The following is a 16,139-nucleotide window of genomic DNA, read 5'->3' as shown; positions in this document are numbered from 1 at the left end:
GTAAAGCCAAATTTACGCCCATTTTTCCACTTAAAATGGAAAGGATGTCTGAAACACCCGTATCTAAATTTCGTTATAGGTTTCCTTTGCTAACAGAAGCCCATGAAGGGTATCATTGATTTCTAGGTTGTGAATCTCTTCTTTTGGAACTACACAGGAGGTGGAACACAAAATCTATCCGGGTAGAACTCACACTAAAAATCTAGCCGTTAAGGGGAGGGTGCCAAGTTCTTTTAAGCCCATCCACATCCATTCACATTCCAATATGGGATCTTTTTAGCTTTTGTCGTGGATCTAACTTTCATGAAATAATAACAAATTAAGCATTTGATTTCTCATAAGGTGGCATTTGATTTCTCATAAGGTGTAAGCAGAGTTCATTATTTGGGTGATATAAGAGAAGTGATATGTTCACCCTTTTTTTATTAGAGACGGGCTGTCCCAAGTAAAAAAATGAGCTAATATATTATTTCCTGTGATATAAACCATTCATATGTTGGGCCCGACATAGATATGCCTTGACTCAAAGATCTTATGCATAGGATGATCCTAACCCTGCGATTCACGGGTAGTTTATGTCAGGGAATGATGTATTGGCCTCTCTTTTACTTGGAACAACTTCCTATAATTTATGACTACTCTTTTATGCTAGAGGGGGCTGTCCCAATTAAAAGGGAGACGAATATATCATTTCCCTTTGGCTCTTTTCAATTGTTTTCCCGGGAAAGGAAAAGAAAATGTTTCTCGGGAATCTGACGTGGCATTAGGAAAAGAAATCCAGGGAATCTGTGCAGGAAAAGGTTTCCTTGGACTGTTTCTGGACTATTCACTTTAGCAGGAAAAGGTTTTCAGGGAAACTGCTTGCCCTTCTTTTTGCACTAGTTTTCCAGGGAAACGAAATCCGTGTGTTTTTGGTCGGAAATGAAATCCCCAAAAGGGGGGAAAATGGGCTTTTCCATGTCATTTTTTGACTTATTACAGAAATTCCACATGTAATTTTATTTTCCCTGGAAAGCAAGTGAACACCAGAATTCTGTCTTGTCAAGGTCTTGTCAAGGAAAAAAGAGGCTCTTTTCTAGGGATTTACTTTCCAGGGAACGCAAGTGAACAGAGCCTTTATTACCACCCAAACAATGTGGGCCCCATTGTACTCTTGGGCTGCACGAACATCCACGTCCATCCACCATATAAATTCTCCTGTAGAGATCCCAACTAAATAAATGTTTGAAGTGTGTGTCATCACCCCTTTTTTTTTTTTTTTTTAGATCGATAATTTGGGGTTAGGCAAACCCCCACCAGCTATATTAAATAAAACATAATTACAATCTTGGATAAGCCATGCCGGAAAAATCTTCCGATACTATGCTTAAAAGCTCATCAGGAGCCAAACAAAGAGGGATTGGGTCCCCTTTACAGATACAATTTGGTTTAGATAGGAAGTCAGCAGCTCTGTTGCCCTCTCTCCAAATGTGAGTTAGAGTCCAGCGGTCGAGAGAATTGAGGATGGTTCTGAGTTTTTCAAGGGAAGGGATTTTCCTCCATGGACAAGGCCACGGGCGATGAATAACCATGACTGCAAGGAGAGAGTCAGATTCGATCCATAAATTCTTAACTGGAAGTTGGCAGGCAAGAATGACTCCATGAAGAATAGCTTCAAATTCTAATTCCTGAATTGGGAGAGGCTCACAGTTGACAGAGAAGAAAGAGAGAATGGTCCCCAGGTGGTCCCCGAGAAGGCCACCAACCGAGACAGAGCCACAAGCAAGGGAAGCATCAGAATTCAACTTAACTTCGGATTCACCCCTTGCATCTACGGATACCTTTTCTCTAATTATAAAATGGAAAAAGTTGTTCAACTCTGTTTTAAAAAAAAAGAAGCTTGGACGAAGTCTTTGACGTTTTTTACATGTCTAAGTTTCTATTTTAGTATGACTTATTTAATTATTTATCAAGATTAGGCTAATAAATAAAAGATGAAAAATTAGTGTTTAGCCATCTAGTGTTAGTTTCCATAAATGGAATGTGAGTGGATGATCAAGACCATACTAATTGACCAGTCAAATGGACAATGAGCGGTTAGGATCATCTTTTCAACATGGGACCGTTCAAGCCTGACGGTCAGATCAAGTGATCTTTTGCCTAACCATCTTAACCCACAATCTCAAGATCAGCACACTGTTCTTGACCAAAGGAAGATTACAAGTTGTACTAAATTATATCCGACTTTCAATAAAAGTGGTTCGAGAAGAAGGCTGAAGATTATATAGAATTTTCCATTGGCGGAAATCAAAGGGACCCATAAAAACGCAGGTGGGTCCTATGATAATCCACCAATGGGACGAGTAGAGCACTGGTCCAAAGAGCAGCAATCTTTAGCCCCATAAAGATTAGCAGTTAGGAAAGCTAATGCAGATATGTTTGACCCAACTTGGTCTATTTGATTTTCAATTCAAATTAGTACAGAGACAAAAAATATCCTATATATATGGATAATTGTTACACCACCTTGCACAAACCTACAAGTCTAGATCAATTCTCTGTGAAGAAAATGGCAACCAGCTCCACAATCCCTATAGTTACCATCCTCTTCATCTCTCTGGTCTTCTCTTCTGCTCCCTCATTATTAGCAGTTCGCTTCACGCAAGGTCTTCTTCTTCTTGGTCTTCATTTTTTTCTCATTTTTCTTAAAGAGGACTGAGTAATTTTTTGTGCAGAGATTGTTGGAACACTATAGGAGGAGGAAGGACTATTTGCCCTGCATGTCTTTGTTGCACTATAGTTGAGATGTTTCTTGTTGTAGCCATTCAAAAATTCAAATGTTTCTTCTTCGTCTCTCTCAATTTCTAAATAAAGGGGAGTTTTGTTAAAGCATAAATGATGAAATAGCACCAATTCTAACAGCATAAGCTTTTGGAGTAATTGGTTGTTTCACATGGTATCAAAGCTATGTGAAACGTCAAGTCTTAAGATCAAAACCCAACAACTCCTTGATATTAAAAATCCATGTGTATGGTCAACCCAAAAATAGAGGGGTCACACATGAGGGGGAGTGTTAAAGTATAAATGATTAAATAAGACCAAATTTGTCCATTTAAGGGGAGAGCTGAATTCGGAAGGCAAATGTATCCATGTAAGTTAAGAAGAAGAAGAAATATGGTTGATTCGGAGGGGGCTGCGCTCAGCTACTTTGGGAGCATTTTTATCAGATCTAACATTACCTGGGTTGTTACTGTATATATACACAGCACACCCTAGTATTTCGGAGACATGCCCTAGGTGAACAAGTACTCTCTGATTACATAAAGGACTTAGGATACTCCGATGGACTATCCGATTCAAATTAGATCGTGGCCCATACTCAGAAAGTAGAAAAGGATTCGGGACAGACCATGACCAGCACATAGGTGGATCCAATATGAAGTTGATCCGCTTGCTCCCCTGGTTACAAAATGTTATAATCTTTGAGTGTCTCCTAAGAGATCGTTCATCTGGTGGACTCCACCCCAATAATCGGTTTGGGGGGGGTTTACACATTCTAAAACGAACAGAGCCTAAATATACAACATAGCCAAGCCCCCCTAAAAAATGCACTCTCTTCCCGATTCCGAGGCCAAGATCAAGTAGAAGACACAGTAACCAAAGATTCTAAGCATACAAGTTCAAGCCGTTCCTCATCAAATGATGAATTAAATCTGGAGGAATCCATGGTATCGCACATAGAATTATAGGAAAAGGTCAAGGAAAGTATAGGTGCAGCGTAGTCACCCTCCCATGCAGGTCTTGAGGGAGAGGGACTAAGCGGAGAGAAGCCTTACAAGATGAATTATTGATGAACTACAACAACTCCAAAGATGAATCATAGCAGAAGGTCCCAAAGAAGAACTGCCTAAGATGCTCCCAAATATCCTAACATGCTCCCATGAAGCTAGCCGATTATGTACCTCGAAGGTATTGAGTGGATTGAAGCCATTGGTTTAGTGTTCTATTTGTGTCTATCCGAGTTTTTGGATCTCTCTCTCTCTCATGTGTTCCGAGTTAGGGATAGTGTCTTAGTCCCATGAGTGTAACTTCCTTCTCTTTATCTAATAAACTGGTAGGGGTCCCGTCAAACCCCAACTTATGTACCAAAATAAAATGGTGCAAATGGACGGGCCAAATAGTTCAAAGACCAACGGAATATAAACCTTTACAAATTGGAGGTGTAGGATCATCTAACAAAGAAGATTTTACGAGGCACGCCGTATCAATGGCTGGGGGACAAGCGAATGGATGGCTCAGATCATCCAAGTAGGTGGGTCCAACCACATACCCCCATTACGGTATTTTGATAATTTCACTAACCCATCTTGTCTTATATTATTTAAACAGCTGTCAAATGGTAATAGCAATTCCCAAAAAGCCCAAGTAAGCCAATTTAAAAAAAAGAAAAGACAAGCTGAGTTTGTGCAATTATTAAACTATCGTAGTGCCAATATCAATCGGCATGATATATTCTCCCCCCCTTCTTCCATTGTCCACCCCATTCTAGTGTTAAAAGAGTAGCCATCATTGGAGGCTGGCCCTGGGAAGAAAAGGGGGCGATTATATCACTTCCACCCCATTCTAGGGTTCGTATCGCACAAACCCTGGGAAGAAAAAAAGGGTTTTGGAAAGAGGAAGAGAAAATGGGGTTTGTGATGGAGTTTGCAGAGAATTTGATACTTCGAATGATGGAGGACCCAAGAGAGAGAGACAGAAAGAATAGGGAACACATATACGCTGTGAAGGAACGTTGCAATAAGACCAAGGAGATGTGGAGTCTCCCTCTCCGTCCTTATGGTTTCTGGACTTTTGAACGCCACAACGCTCAGCTCTCATGGGACGCTCAGATCAGCCAAGTCCCTGGTCGCAGAGACCCTTATGATGACCTTATCCAAGATTACAACACCAAATAAATCCAATCAGGTATTTTCACCCCCCCCCCCCCCCCCCCCCCCCCTTTTTTTTTAAAGGGTCCAATTTGCTTTAAAAGCTACTCTTTGGATCATGGGTCTGTGAAGTTTATTGATTGTTACCAGTTTACAGTTTACTCTAGGTCTATATCGTGCTATTTCATGTTAATTTCAGGGGAATGATATCAGCACGACCTTGTTTTGATAGTTGAGAGCTTTTTTGGGAACTGTAATAATGCTTGACAGCACTTTAAATTATAAAAGACAAGATGAGTTTGTGCATTTATCAAAACATGGTTGTGCTGATATCATTTCCCTAATTTCATTGATTGTTCCATTTCTTGTGTTGGATTTTATTTTTGGGTGGGGATTTCCGTTTTGGGTCTTTGGTGGGGAATCACCTGATATTAGATGGATAGATTGGCACCACAATATGGAAGGTGTAATTAGATTGAAGTATACCTTTACCAGCCCAATTTCCAACACCTCATTGATGTGTGAAGTTTATTGCTACCTGTTTAATTTTATTGATTTTTTCATTGCTTGAGTTGTATTTTTGTTGTTGTTGTGGTGATTACCATTCTGGGTCTTTGGTGGGGAATCAGCTGATATTGGATAAGATAGATCGGTACCACAAGTATGGAAGGCCTAATTCAATTGAAGTAGACCTTTACCTGTCCAATTTCCTACACCCACCTAGCTAAAGTTGTTATGGATGTGTGGATTTGATGGATTAATGCATATGAATCATTAGTAGCTCAATCATGGGTTCATAAGTATTATCAGCTGAGGATGTGTGGCGTAGCCGGAAGCGCGAAGAACGAGTCGGGGATTGATTGTCGTCAACCTCCGATCGGATATGCCTTCGAATCCACGAAGGTTTGTTCTACGAATCCACAAAGAGTTATTCTTTGAATCCACGAAGAACGAGAGAAACAACTTTCTTTATTTCATAAAACAAATATGAACTGTGCAACAACCCTTGCACATAGGCTTTTATAAAATCACTAACTTCTTCTCCAAGTAAATCTACTTTATAAAATTATTTGAAGCCAATTCCTAAATTAGACTCAACATATATTCCTAATTGACTAAATTTCTAAATCTACATGGACTCAAATTATAAGAAAAGGCAACAAGCCATATTCGTCTAAAACTACCTAATAGCTAGAAGGAAACAAATAAATTAAATAAAGAATCTCTATTTTTACTCACTGCATGTACTTATTAGATTCTTGGGACACTTTGAAGTAAACTTTTTAAATCTCTAGAAGCTGACATTTTAGTGGTGGGATAGATTTGGTAATCTCATATGTAGATTGGGGGTTTTATGGTGATGTTTCGGTTACTCTTAGTCTTGGTTTGTATTTGTAAACCGTAGTTATCATTGGGTAACATGTCCGAATGCTAATTTCACGAGTTCCCTTTATGGATCTTGGTTAAAGGAATTTGCACTTCTACTAGCTGGCCATTTTGTGCCTTTCTGTGTTTGCTAGAGGGAAAAACAGTGTGTGCTTCTGTTGACAATAATATATTACTATCCTTGCCAAAATAAGAAATCATAGGGTAATGCCATATGAATAATTTCAGCTCTAAGCCCTTATCTTTTGACTCTAGTTATGGATGAACTTACAAAGGGTATCCAGGACGACATGCCGTGGTGTATGTTATTTGCAGATGACATAGTATTAATTGACGAAACCAAAGCAGGAGTTAATACTAAGTTAGAGTTATGGAGAACTACTTTGGAATCCAAAGGTTTTAGATTGAGCAAGACTAAGACAGAGTATATGAAGTGCAACTTTAGTAATGTAAGGAGGCGGGGCAAGAATGTAGTGGATAGACTTGACAGGAGGTACCTAAAAGGGATATCTTTCGCTATCTTAGTTCAATCCTACATAAGGAAGGAGAGATTGAAGAGGATGTTAACCACATAATAAGAGTGGGTTGGTTGAAGTGGAAGCATGCTTCAGGAGTTTTGTGGACAGTAAAATACCTACCAAGTTGAAGGGAAAGTTTTATAAGCTAGTTGAGAGGCCATCCGTGCTGTACAACTCAGAATGTTGGGCCACCAAGAAGCAGCATGTGCATAAGATGAGTGTAGAGGAGATGCAGATGCTTAGATGGATGTGCGGTCACACAAGGTTAGATCGAATTAAAAATGAAGACATCCTTAAAAAGGTAGGGGTGGCACCAATTGAGGAGAAGATGAGAGAGCACCGCTTAAGATGGTTTGGGCATATCCAACGTAGGCCTTTGGAATTTGGATGCTCCAGTGAGAAGAAGTGACTCGTGCCAAGTTGATGGAGTAAAAAAAGGTAGGGGCAGACCGAAAACAACTTGGGTGGAAATAGTGACGAAAGACTTGAGGGCTAGGAACATAACAGAGAACATGATCTATATGTTGTGGAGGGATATTTTGCGTTTGAGTCCATGGTTCGATCGCGGCATAAGATATAGAGTATACTCGGGGGATAGAATTTCTTTTTGGAATATGGTATGGTGTTCCGTCATTCCTTTAAAAGATTTGTTCCCTAATCTATATGTTGTGGCCGTTGACAAGCAAGCTTTAGTTAAAGATTGCTTCGAGTTTTGGGACAATAAGGTGATCTGGAAGCCGCTATTCCGCATAAATTTCTTTGACAGGGAATTGCTCTCGATGGTCTCGTTACTTCAGGTCTTGGAAGGTAACTACATTAGTTCTTCAGGGGTGGATAAAATGATATGGGTTTGGGATTCTTCGGGTTATTTTTCGGTAAAATCTTTCTACAAAGGACTGAATCCGTGTGTGGAAAATATTTCTGTTGCAAAATTGTGGAAGATGAAGGTTCCCCCAAGAATTTGTTTCTTTGGATGGTCGGTGATTCAAGGCCGTATTCAAACGGTAGATTTTTTTAGGGCAAGGAATATGATCATAGTCAATCATTGCGCTTTGTGTATAGAAGCGGGGGAGTCTGTGGAGCATTTATTTATTCATTGCAAAGTAGCTCGAGAGGTTTGGGAAAGGGTTCTGTCGAGATTCGGTATTGCGTGGGTATTCCCTTCCAATGTGAAGGATCTTTTTGAAGGGTGGGCTTTTATTCCATGGAGGAAAAAAAGGAAAGTTTTGTGGTCGATTTCGTTATTGGCTACGATGTGGGTTCTGTGGTCGGAAAGAAACAATAGGATTTTCGTTGGGCGTGCTAATTCTTCTTACTATCTATATATCAAGGTAGTTGCGTTATCGATTTCCTGGGCGAGAGCGCTGCCCATGTTCAAATTTGTTTCGGCTTTCGTCCTGTGCGCGGGATGGAAAGTGGTTTGCAACAGTCTAGTACCCGTTCCTAGAATTTCTCAGAAATGGGTCAATCCTCCTGTTGGATTTTCCAAGCTGAACTTTGACGGATCAAGCTTGGATAACCCTGGTCTAACCGAGATCGGGGGTGTCTTAAGGAATTCGGATGGGGAAATTGTGCAGGCTTATTTCGGGCCTATAGGTGTTGCAGATTCAAACGAAGCTGAAGTTAGAGCCGCATATCAAGGCATTCTGCTGTTAGGGAGCGAGAGGGTAGCGAACACTATCGTGGAAGGAGACTCGTTAAATGTCATTAGGTGGCTTAAGGGTTCAGTGGCTCCTCCTTGGAGATTTCTTCATTTTTTTCGATGAAATAAAGGATATAACGGTTGGGTGCTCTGTAGCGTTCCAAAATGTTAGGAGATCAGCCAATGAAGTCGCCGACAAGTTGGCTAAAGCGGGTGCGGTCAAGCAGTCTCTGGAGCTATACGACTTTCTGCCCCCTTAATTTCTTATTGTATTGTTTTCCTTTTTACTTTCTTCCTTTATGTAATTCTGTCATAGTGGGGTGTGCAGGGGGACTTTTTCGGTCCCTCCCTTTTTAATATATTCAGTTACCATTCAAAAAAAAAAAAAACAGAGAACATGACCTTGGATATGACAGAATGGAAGAAAATGATCCATGTAGACGAACCCAACTAGTGTCAGGATTAGACTTAGTTAATTTGAGCCGTGTAGATCCTTTCACCTTCTTCATGAAAATTTTCTAAAGGATTCATTAGCCGACCCCAACTAGTTTGGGACAAAGGCTTAGTTGAGCTGAGTTGAGTTGAGTTGCTTTGCTCTTTTGCATTGAAGAAGGGAATTTTCAACAAGTGAACATAGCCAGGATCACACTTGAGGAAGTACTGAAATTTTGATGAAAGAGCATAGCGTCAAGTTCTCCACACTATATCCAATTAAGAATGTGACGTTAGACTCACTGCAAACAAGTGGGATATGGAAATATATAATTCAAGCCGAGAGCCATTCAACTCAAGCTGTAGATTGACCCATGTCCGGCAGAGTTAGATCCTGTTTAAAGCCATCCAATCCAAGTGAACTGAACCTTCCTAGACCAACCAAGATTGACCCAGTAGCTTGTCTAACCATATGGATCCGTAATGATCTAACCATATGGATCCGTAATGAAGTGGCATCATGCCACTATTGACGCAGTCAAACTCAAAAGACTCAAAACATCATTTGCATTCTGTCTAGTTTTGGGAATTAGCATACAGTTTCGTTCTCGCTGTCAATGACATGGTTGTACATGTACCACTGCAATTAGAAAGTTTATGGAACTCATTTTGTACTGTGAAAAATACCATGATGTCACAAATGCAAGAAATTGGAGTGTTCTAGAAGTGAAGTGTTGTTTTGTGAATCAAAGCTCTGCATATTAGCGTATACTTTTGGGTGATAACTATGGTTACTTAAATTTCATTTGAGAATTTTTAGTAAATTAGGTTAAGACTTGGAACTAGAATGTTCTTTTCTCCAAAAAGGTGCAATTTGGGTGTGAGATGTAGAAATTTAGGCTGATCAAGAGCCGGTTCAATAGAACTTGACAAGCATGAATGTCTTTTATAACTCAAAAGTCACTTTTGACTAGAGAAGCCTAATTTGAGGCTAATGGAGTCACTCAAAGTTATGGATGATTCTTTTTCTTGAAAAGTGTTCGTATATATTTGCATTCAAAAAATTCGTAGTATTAAGATATGATTGTAGAACAATGTTTGAATTGAGAAGCATTGCTATCTCGGAAGCACGGGTACTCTCCCGGGGGTCCCGTACCCGTACCCCACACGTATGGGGTGCGGGTACGCCCCGTGTACGTCCCGGGTGCGCACCCCTCATTTAAAAATAAATAAATTCTGTTTCGGGTGCGTGTCGGGTGCGTCGTGGGTGCGCACCCACGCATGCCCGACACGTTTGGGTGGGTTTTAATTAAGAAGGGGGGTGTTTCAACTACTTAAGGGGGTGGCTTTATAACATATTGGGGGGGGGGGGTTGTTTAGAAAACAAATAAAAGGGAAAAAAACCCTCGATTCTCTCGTATACCCAAATCTATTCTCTCTCCCTCTCTCAAAACGCTACTTTCCTAAACCTAAACCCATCTTCTCCGGTGAGATCCCTCCACTCCGACGAGGTCTCTCCACTCCGGCGAATCCCTCCCCTCCGACGGCCATTAAAGGTAACCCTCTCTCTCTCTCTCTCTCTCTCTCTCTCTCTCTCTCTCTCCCCCCCCCTCTGTGATTCTCTCTCTCTCTCCCCGTGCTCTCTCTCTTAGCCTCTATCTCTCTCTCTCTCTCTCTGTTACACTCTCTCAGCTTCTCTCTCTCTCTGTTTCCCTCTCTCTCTGTGCCTCTATCTCTCTCTCTCTGTCAGCCTCTCTTCTCTCTGTGTTTCTCTCTCTCTCTGTTTTTTTTTTTTTTTGGATTTTGTCAATCGATTTTGAGTCCAAAACATATTATTGGGCCGTGTTTGTTTTGGATTTTGAGAACATTTTTTGGATTTTGTCAATCGATTTGAGTCCAAAACAGATTATCGGGCCCTGTTTGTTTTGGATTTTGAGAACATTTTTTGGATTTTGTCAATCGATTTTGAGTCCAAAACAGATTATTGGGCCCTGTTTGTTTTGGATTTTGAGAACAGATTGTGAATCCAAAGCATATTTTTGGACTCACAATCTGTTCTCAAAATCCAAATCTGATTTTTAGGTGCAATACATGTTGGCTGTTGAGAGTCCAAAACTGAGTTTTGGGTGCAATACCTGTTGGCTGTTGAGAGTCCAAAACTGATTTTTGGGTGCAATACCTATTGGCTGTTGGTTGTTGGCTGTTGAGAGTCCAAAACTGATTTTTGGGTGCAATACATGTTGGTTGTTGAGAGTCCAAAACAGATTTTTGGGTGCAATACATGTTGGCTGTTGAGAGTTCAAAACTTATTTTTGGGTGCAATACCTGTTGTCTGTTACTCTGTTGAGAGTCCAAAACTGATTTTTGGGTGCAATACGCCAATACCTGTTGAGACTTGAGAGTCTAAAATTGCTTCATTATAAATTTATAATTGCATTGCATTGGATTGCCATTTGCCATTTGCCATTTGCCACTTGCCTTTTGAATTTACATGGGTATGTTTGGGTGTGTATACAATTGTTTAATTTACATGGGTATGTTTGGTTGTGTATACAAATTTACAATTGGTGTTGCCTTGTAACCTTGTTTGTTTCAATTTGTGTAATTGAGAATTAGAGTCCCTTGTTTTGTTGGGTTGCAACGTTGCGTACTAAAATTGTTTTTGTTGTTTAATAGATTTTAGAATGTCTTCATCCGGTGCTAGTGCCGCCCAAGCCGCACATACGTCTTCTACTGATGAAGATTTGTCGAAGTCTTTGTGGAAGCATGTCTCTAGATTTGATAAAGATCCTAAGGGTGGAGGGAATGTGAGGTGGCAATGTAATTTTTGTAGTAAGAGTTCTAGTAGCTCGTACACAAGGGTTAGGGCGCACTTGTTGAAGATAGCGGGACAAAGAATCGGACCATGTGCTAAAGTGAAAGCAAGTGATCTACTTGCAATGCAAAGGTTTGAGGAAGAATGCAAAGAGCATATGAAGCAAAATGCTCCCAAGAGAGTGCCATTGCCGCCATCATCAAGTAGTGGATCATTGAATTGCCCAAGTAATATGTCTGTCCCTCCAAGTTTTGATCTAAAGAGGAGGAAGACAAGTGGTCCAAGTGGAAGTGTGAGTGTTATTGAAAAGGCATTCAACATGGCGGCCCGTGATCACCTACATGGCAAGATTGCTCGGATGTTTTACTCCGGTGGCTTGCCATTTCACCTAGCAAGGAACCCACACTATGCGAGTTCATACTCTTATGCGGCCAACAATCCAATTTCTGGTTATTAGCCTCCGGGGTACAACTTGCTAAGGACGACTCTATTACAAAAAGAGAGGGCAAATGTTGATATGTTGTTGCAACCCCTTAGAGATACATGGAAGGATAAAGGGGTGTGCATTGTTAGTGATGGATGGAGTAACTCACAAAGGAGGCCTCTCATTAACTTCATGGCGGTAACCGAGGGTAGCCCTATGTTTCCTAAGGCGGTAGATTGTTCGGGGGAGACAAAGGACACATTTCATTGCCAACTTGTTGAAGGAGGTAATTATGGAAGTTGGGCATGAAAATGTTGTCCAAATAATTACCGACAACGCCGCAAATTGTAATGCGGCCGGGCAACTTATTGAGGCACAATTTCCTTCCATCTTTTGGACTCCATGTGTGGTGCACACCCTCAACCTTGCTTTGAAGAACATATGTGCGGCGAAGAATGTGGAAGCAAATCAAGTTACATATGACGAATGTAGTTGGATAACAGATGTTTCGGGAGATGCTAGCATCATTAAGAATTTCATAATGAATCATTCCATGAGACTAGCCATATTCAACAAGTTCAACACTTTGAGGTTGCTTTTCGTGGCGGAGACTCGATCCGCGAGTGTTATTGTTATGCTTAAGAGATTGAAACTCTTAAAGCAATGGTTATTAGCGACAAATGGACTTGTTATAGAGAGGATGACGTGGGGAAAGCGAGGTTTGTAAAAGAGAAGGTGTTAGATGACGTATGGTGGGATTCTATTGACTACACACTCGCATTTACATCCCCCATCTATGACATGCTTAGAGAGTGTGATATGGATACACCTTGCCTTCACTTGGTTTATGATTTGTGGGATACCATGATAGAGAAAGTAAGGACGGCGATATATAGGAAGGAAGGAAAGAGGAAAGAAGAGGAGTCCAAATTTTTTGACGTGGTGCACGAGATTCTTGTTGCTCGTTGGAACAAGAGCAACACTCTACTTTATTGCTTGGCTCATTCATTGAATCCAAGGTTAGGTGACTTTAAATTTATTTAGATTATTAGCTATTTATATTTATTTCTAAGTTCTAACTTTTGACTTGAAATTTGAAGTTAAATTAGTTTTTTCTTTCTTAAAGGTATTATAGTGAGCAATGGCTCGGTGAAGATTCGAGTCGGGTGCCTCCACATAAGGATGCGGAAATTTATACCGAGAGGATAAAGTGCTTCAAGAGGTACTTCACCAATTCCGAGGACCGCACGAGAGCTAATGTGGAGTTCGCCAAATTCTCCATGAAGTCCTGATTATTCAATGATGTTGATTCCATCAATGAACGGTTCACTATCAAGCCTCATGAGTGGTGGGCATCCATGGTACATGTGCCCCTATGCTTCAAAGCATAGCTTTCAAGATTCTTATGCAACCTTCATCGTCATCTTGTGCCGAGAGGAATTGGAGCACTTACTCTTTTGTGCATTCTCTCAAGAGGAACAAGATAACTCCACAACGAGCTCAAGATTTAGTTTTCGTTCATAGCAATCTTCGGCTTCTCTCAAGACAAACTCCACAATATAAGCAAGGCGAGACAAAGATGTGGGACATAGGTGGCGATACATTTGATTCCTTCGAGGATGTAGGGGTACTTGAAGTTGCTAGTCTTTCTTTGGATGAGCCGGAGTTGGAGTCCATTGTTTTTACCGACGACGTAGAGGACGATGTTGTCGATATTGGAGATGAGGCGACGGACTTCTAGGAATAAGGATTGATGATGCATTGATGCTTTATGTTATTTTGGTGCTTTAATGATGAACTTAATCACGTATGAAATGAAGAGTAATATTAGAATTTTCCATTTTGGTGATGTTATTGTTATTTGATTGCTCTCTTTTTTTATTTTCTTTTTTATAAATATATAATAAAATAATAAAAATATGATTATATTCAACGCACCCGCACCCGAGTTTTTTGGAAAATCACGTACCCGCGTACCCGTGTCGTGTCGCACCCGCACCCCGCACCCGCACCCGTGCTTCATAGATTGCTATAGTACTCTTTACCTCGTTAAATGTCAGATAATAACATCAATTGTTAAGTAAATGTCATTAAATGATCTTGTTGCCACTTTGATATTAATTTGAATTTATAGATATATTAAAATCATTATTTAAAATTGAATATATGATTGATGCATTTTCTGGGTGTATGAATTGACCTTTAGTTGGCATTGATGCTAATACTCAGAAGTATTTAGAAATTTAGACATAGGAAGTCCCAGTGATGAGGATTAATTTATTCAATATAAAATTCCTCAAAGGATGTTAGCTATTTTCTTGTTGCAAGCTGTTTTATTTTTTTGGATTACCCATAGGAGAATGAATTTTTCTATTTTTGGTACTATAGGAAGAATGAAGTTTTTCCTTGTTTATCCCTAGGTGGAAAGTTTGATGCAAGGACTAAAGGAGTAACTGGGATATTTCTACCGTCACTAGTTCACTTTTTAAAATTGTCAAAGCCAATTCGAGAAATTGCCTATGAATCACTAGATTACTTTTGGAAGTCCACCCATTAAGCGTTGTCATTTCTATGAATCACTGAAATTCAAATTTTGAAATTTAAGTGACTATATATGCATGCGGTTTAAGTTACCAAAGCACCCATGTTGAAAGAAAGTACAACTTTTGGGCAAACTCACCATGTAGAGCTGGTGATTAACTCCCTTGGATGATATTTTAAAAGGCTATTTTCCTTTATTTTAAATGGGTGCAGAAATACTTCGACGTCTATCAATTGATATATCTATTTCACCACACGCTGTATGGAGAATCCCCAAGTGGCTTTTGTTGAAAGCATTTTAAGTAAAATGCATGAATGTATTGTTATTGAACTTATTTGCATAAGTTCCAGTTTATTGATCTTATTTCCAATGTTAATTTTTCTTGACCTCATGTCCAACACTATCATCTCCTTATCTACTTCTCAACAGTTTGAATCTATAATGGCAGTTCTGTGTTGCTATATTCTGGGTCTGAATATACCAACATTGGTGTATATGCTTGGAATCCTCATAACCTTGAACATATTTATATATTTTTGACCTTATTTATAATTTGGAGTGATGTGTATATTCTGGCATAAATCTGTTGTGAGCTGCTTTATCTTTGATCTGTGCAGGAAAGTGGGACAAACCTTTGTAGGAACTAAAGCCCTGGAATATGTGTAGCTTCTTCATCAGTATCCTACTATGGTTATATGGGATGTCTGTAAAATAGTGTCCAAGTTGTTGCAGGTTGTGAATTGAACAAACTTAATTATCTGTGGCATTTCTAAAAGTTTCTCTGGTTTTACCTTTCTGGACTAAGGCTGGTTTTTCATCTCCAAAATAAATGTGCTGCACATTAGTGGTTATAAAGATAGTTGTTGGATGAACATCTCCTTGTTCTCAGTGTTGTTGCTAAATGGAAATTCTGTTGATTTTTCAATATGCTATACTGTAGATTTTCAACATGCTGAATGGAAAATGAGCAGAAATCCCATGTCCACAATCCCAATTCAATGATAAAAATATATATTATTGGATGGCGAATTGATAACAGCACACCCTTTATTCTATAATGGCACTCCACTCCGTTGTACTTTGCTACTTTATTTATTAGGCGTGGATGTTATTTCCCATTGGATATTACGATTCTCAATGGCATGATCTTGGGCTTACCGGTGATTCCAGAGGATCCCATCAGATGTATGGCTTGGATCAACCAAAAGTTGGGCCCACTGAAGAATTTCTCGTACATGAGCATTTTTCCCTTTATGCCTAACAAGTAACCAACCCCTCTTCTCACTCTCTTCTTTCACCAATACCTTTATGCCATTAAAATGGATATCAAGTTGCAGCGAACAATGAAAAGAAGCATAAACGAAGGAGAAACAATGTAACATGGGATCTTATCTTCCACGATTGGGATTGAGTAGAGAATGAATAAAATCAAACTGGGTTCTCACCGAGGGTCTATCCTGGTGAGGATAAATA

The 16,139-nt window shown here is 39.8% G+C and overlaps 2 protein-coding genes across 2 annotated transcripts; both read left to right on the top strand.

The window, feature by feature from the left end:
• The first annotated feature begins 4,547 nt into the window (after positions 1-4,547).
• LOC143846575 (NADH-ubiquinone oxidoreductase) lies at positions 4,548-15,507 on the top strand. The gene is made up of 2 exons (XM_077355048.1): positions 4,548-4,944; positions 15,284-15,507. The coding sequence occupies exon 1, from the start codon at positions 4,665-4,667 to the stop codon at positions 4,932-4,934; it is 270 nt and encodes an 89-aa protein (XP_077211163.1). The 5' UTR covers positions 4,548-4,664; the 3' UTR covers positions 4,935-4,944; positions 15,284-15,507.
• Positions 12,417-13,416, top strand: LOC143891882 (uncharacterized). Its single transcript, XM_077396383.1, has 3 exons — positions 12,417-12,715; positions 12,820-13,143; positions 13,251-13,416. Exons 1-3 carry the CDS (start codon positions 12,417-12,419, stop codon positions 13,414-13,416), a joined length of 789 nt encoding a protein of 262 aa, XP_077252498.1.
• Positions 15,508-16,139: the final 632 nt, after the last annotated feature.

This window comes from Tasmannia lanceolata, unplaced genomic scaffold (assembly GCF_043159265.1).
Source record: "Tasmannia lanceolata isolate RefF3 unplaced genomic scaffold, GAP_Taslan_0.1 ptg000015l, whole genome shotgun sequence".
NCBI lineage: Eukaryota > Viridiplantae > Streptophyta > Magnoliopsida > Canellales > Winteraceae > Tasmannia > Tasmannia lanceolata.
The sequence above is the reverse complement of the archived record's forward strand: the minus strand, read 5'-3'. Positions and strand labels throughout refer to the sequence as shown.

What these genes read in the sequence shown, in the direction of transcription:
- LOC143846575 (XM_077355048.1), top strand. Translation starts at nt 4,665, where the DNA reads ATGGGGTTTGTGATGGAGTTTGCAGAGAATTTGATACTTCGAATGATG.
- LOC143891882 (XM_077396383.1), top strand. Translation starts at nt 12,417, where the DNA reads ATGGAAGTTGGGCATGAAAATGTTGTCCAAATAATTACCGACAACGCC. An exon ending in AACAAGTTCAACACTTTGAG is followed by an intron (nt 12,716 to 12,819) that starts GTTGCTTTTCGT and finishes GACTTGTTATAG; the next exon opens with AGAGGATGACGTGGGGAAAG. An exon ending in GCTCATTCATTGAATCCAAG is followed by an intron (nt 13,144 to 13,250) that starts GTTAGGTGACTT and finishes TCTTTCTTAAAG; the next exon opens with GTATTATAGTGAGCAATGGC.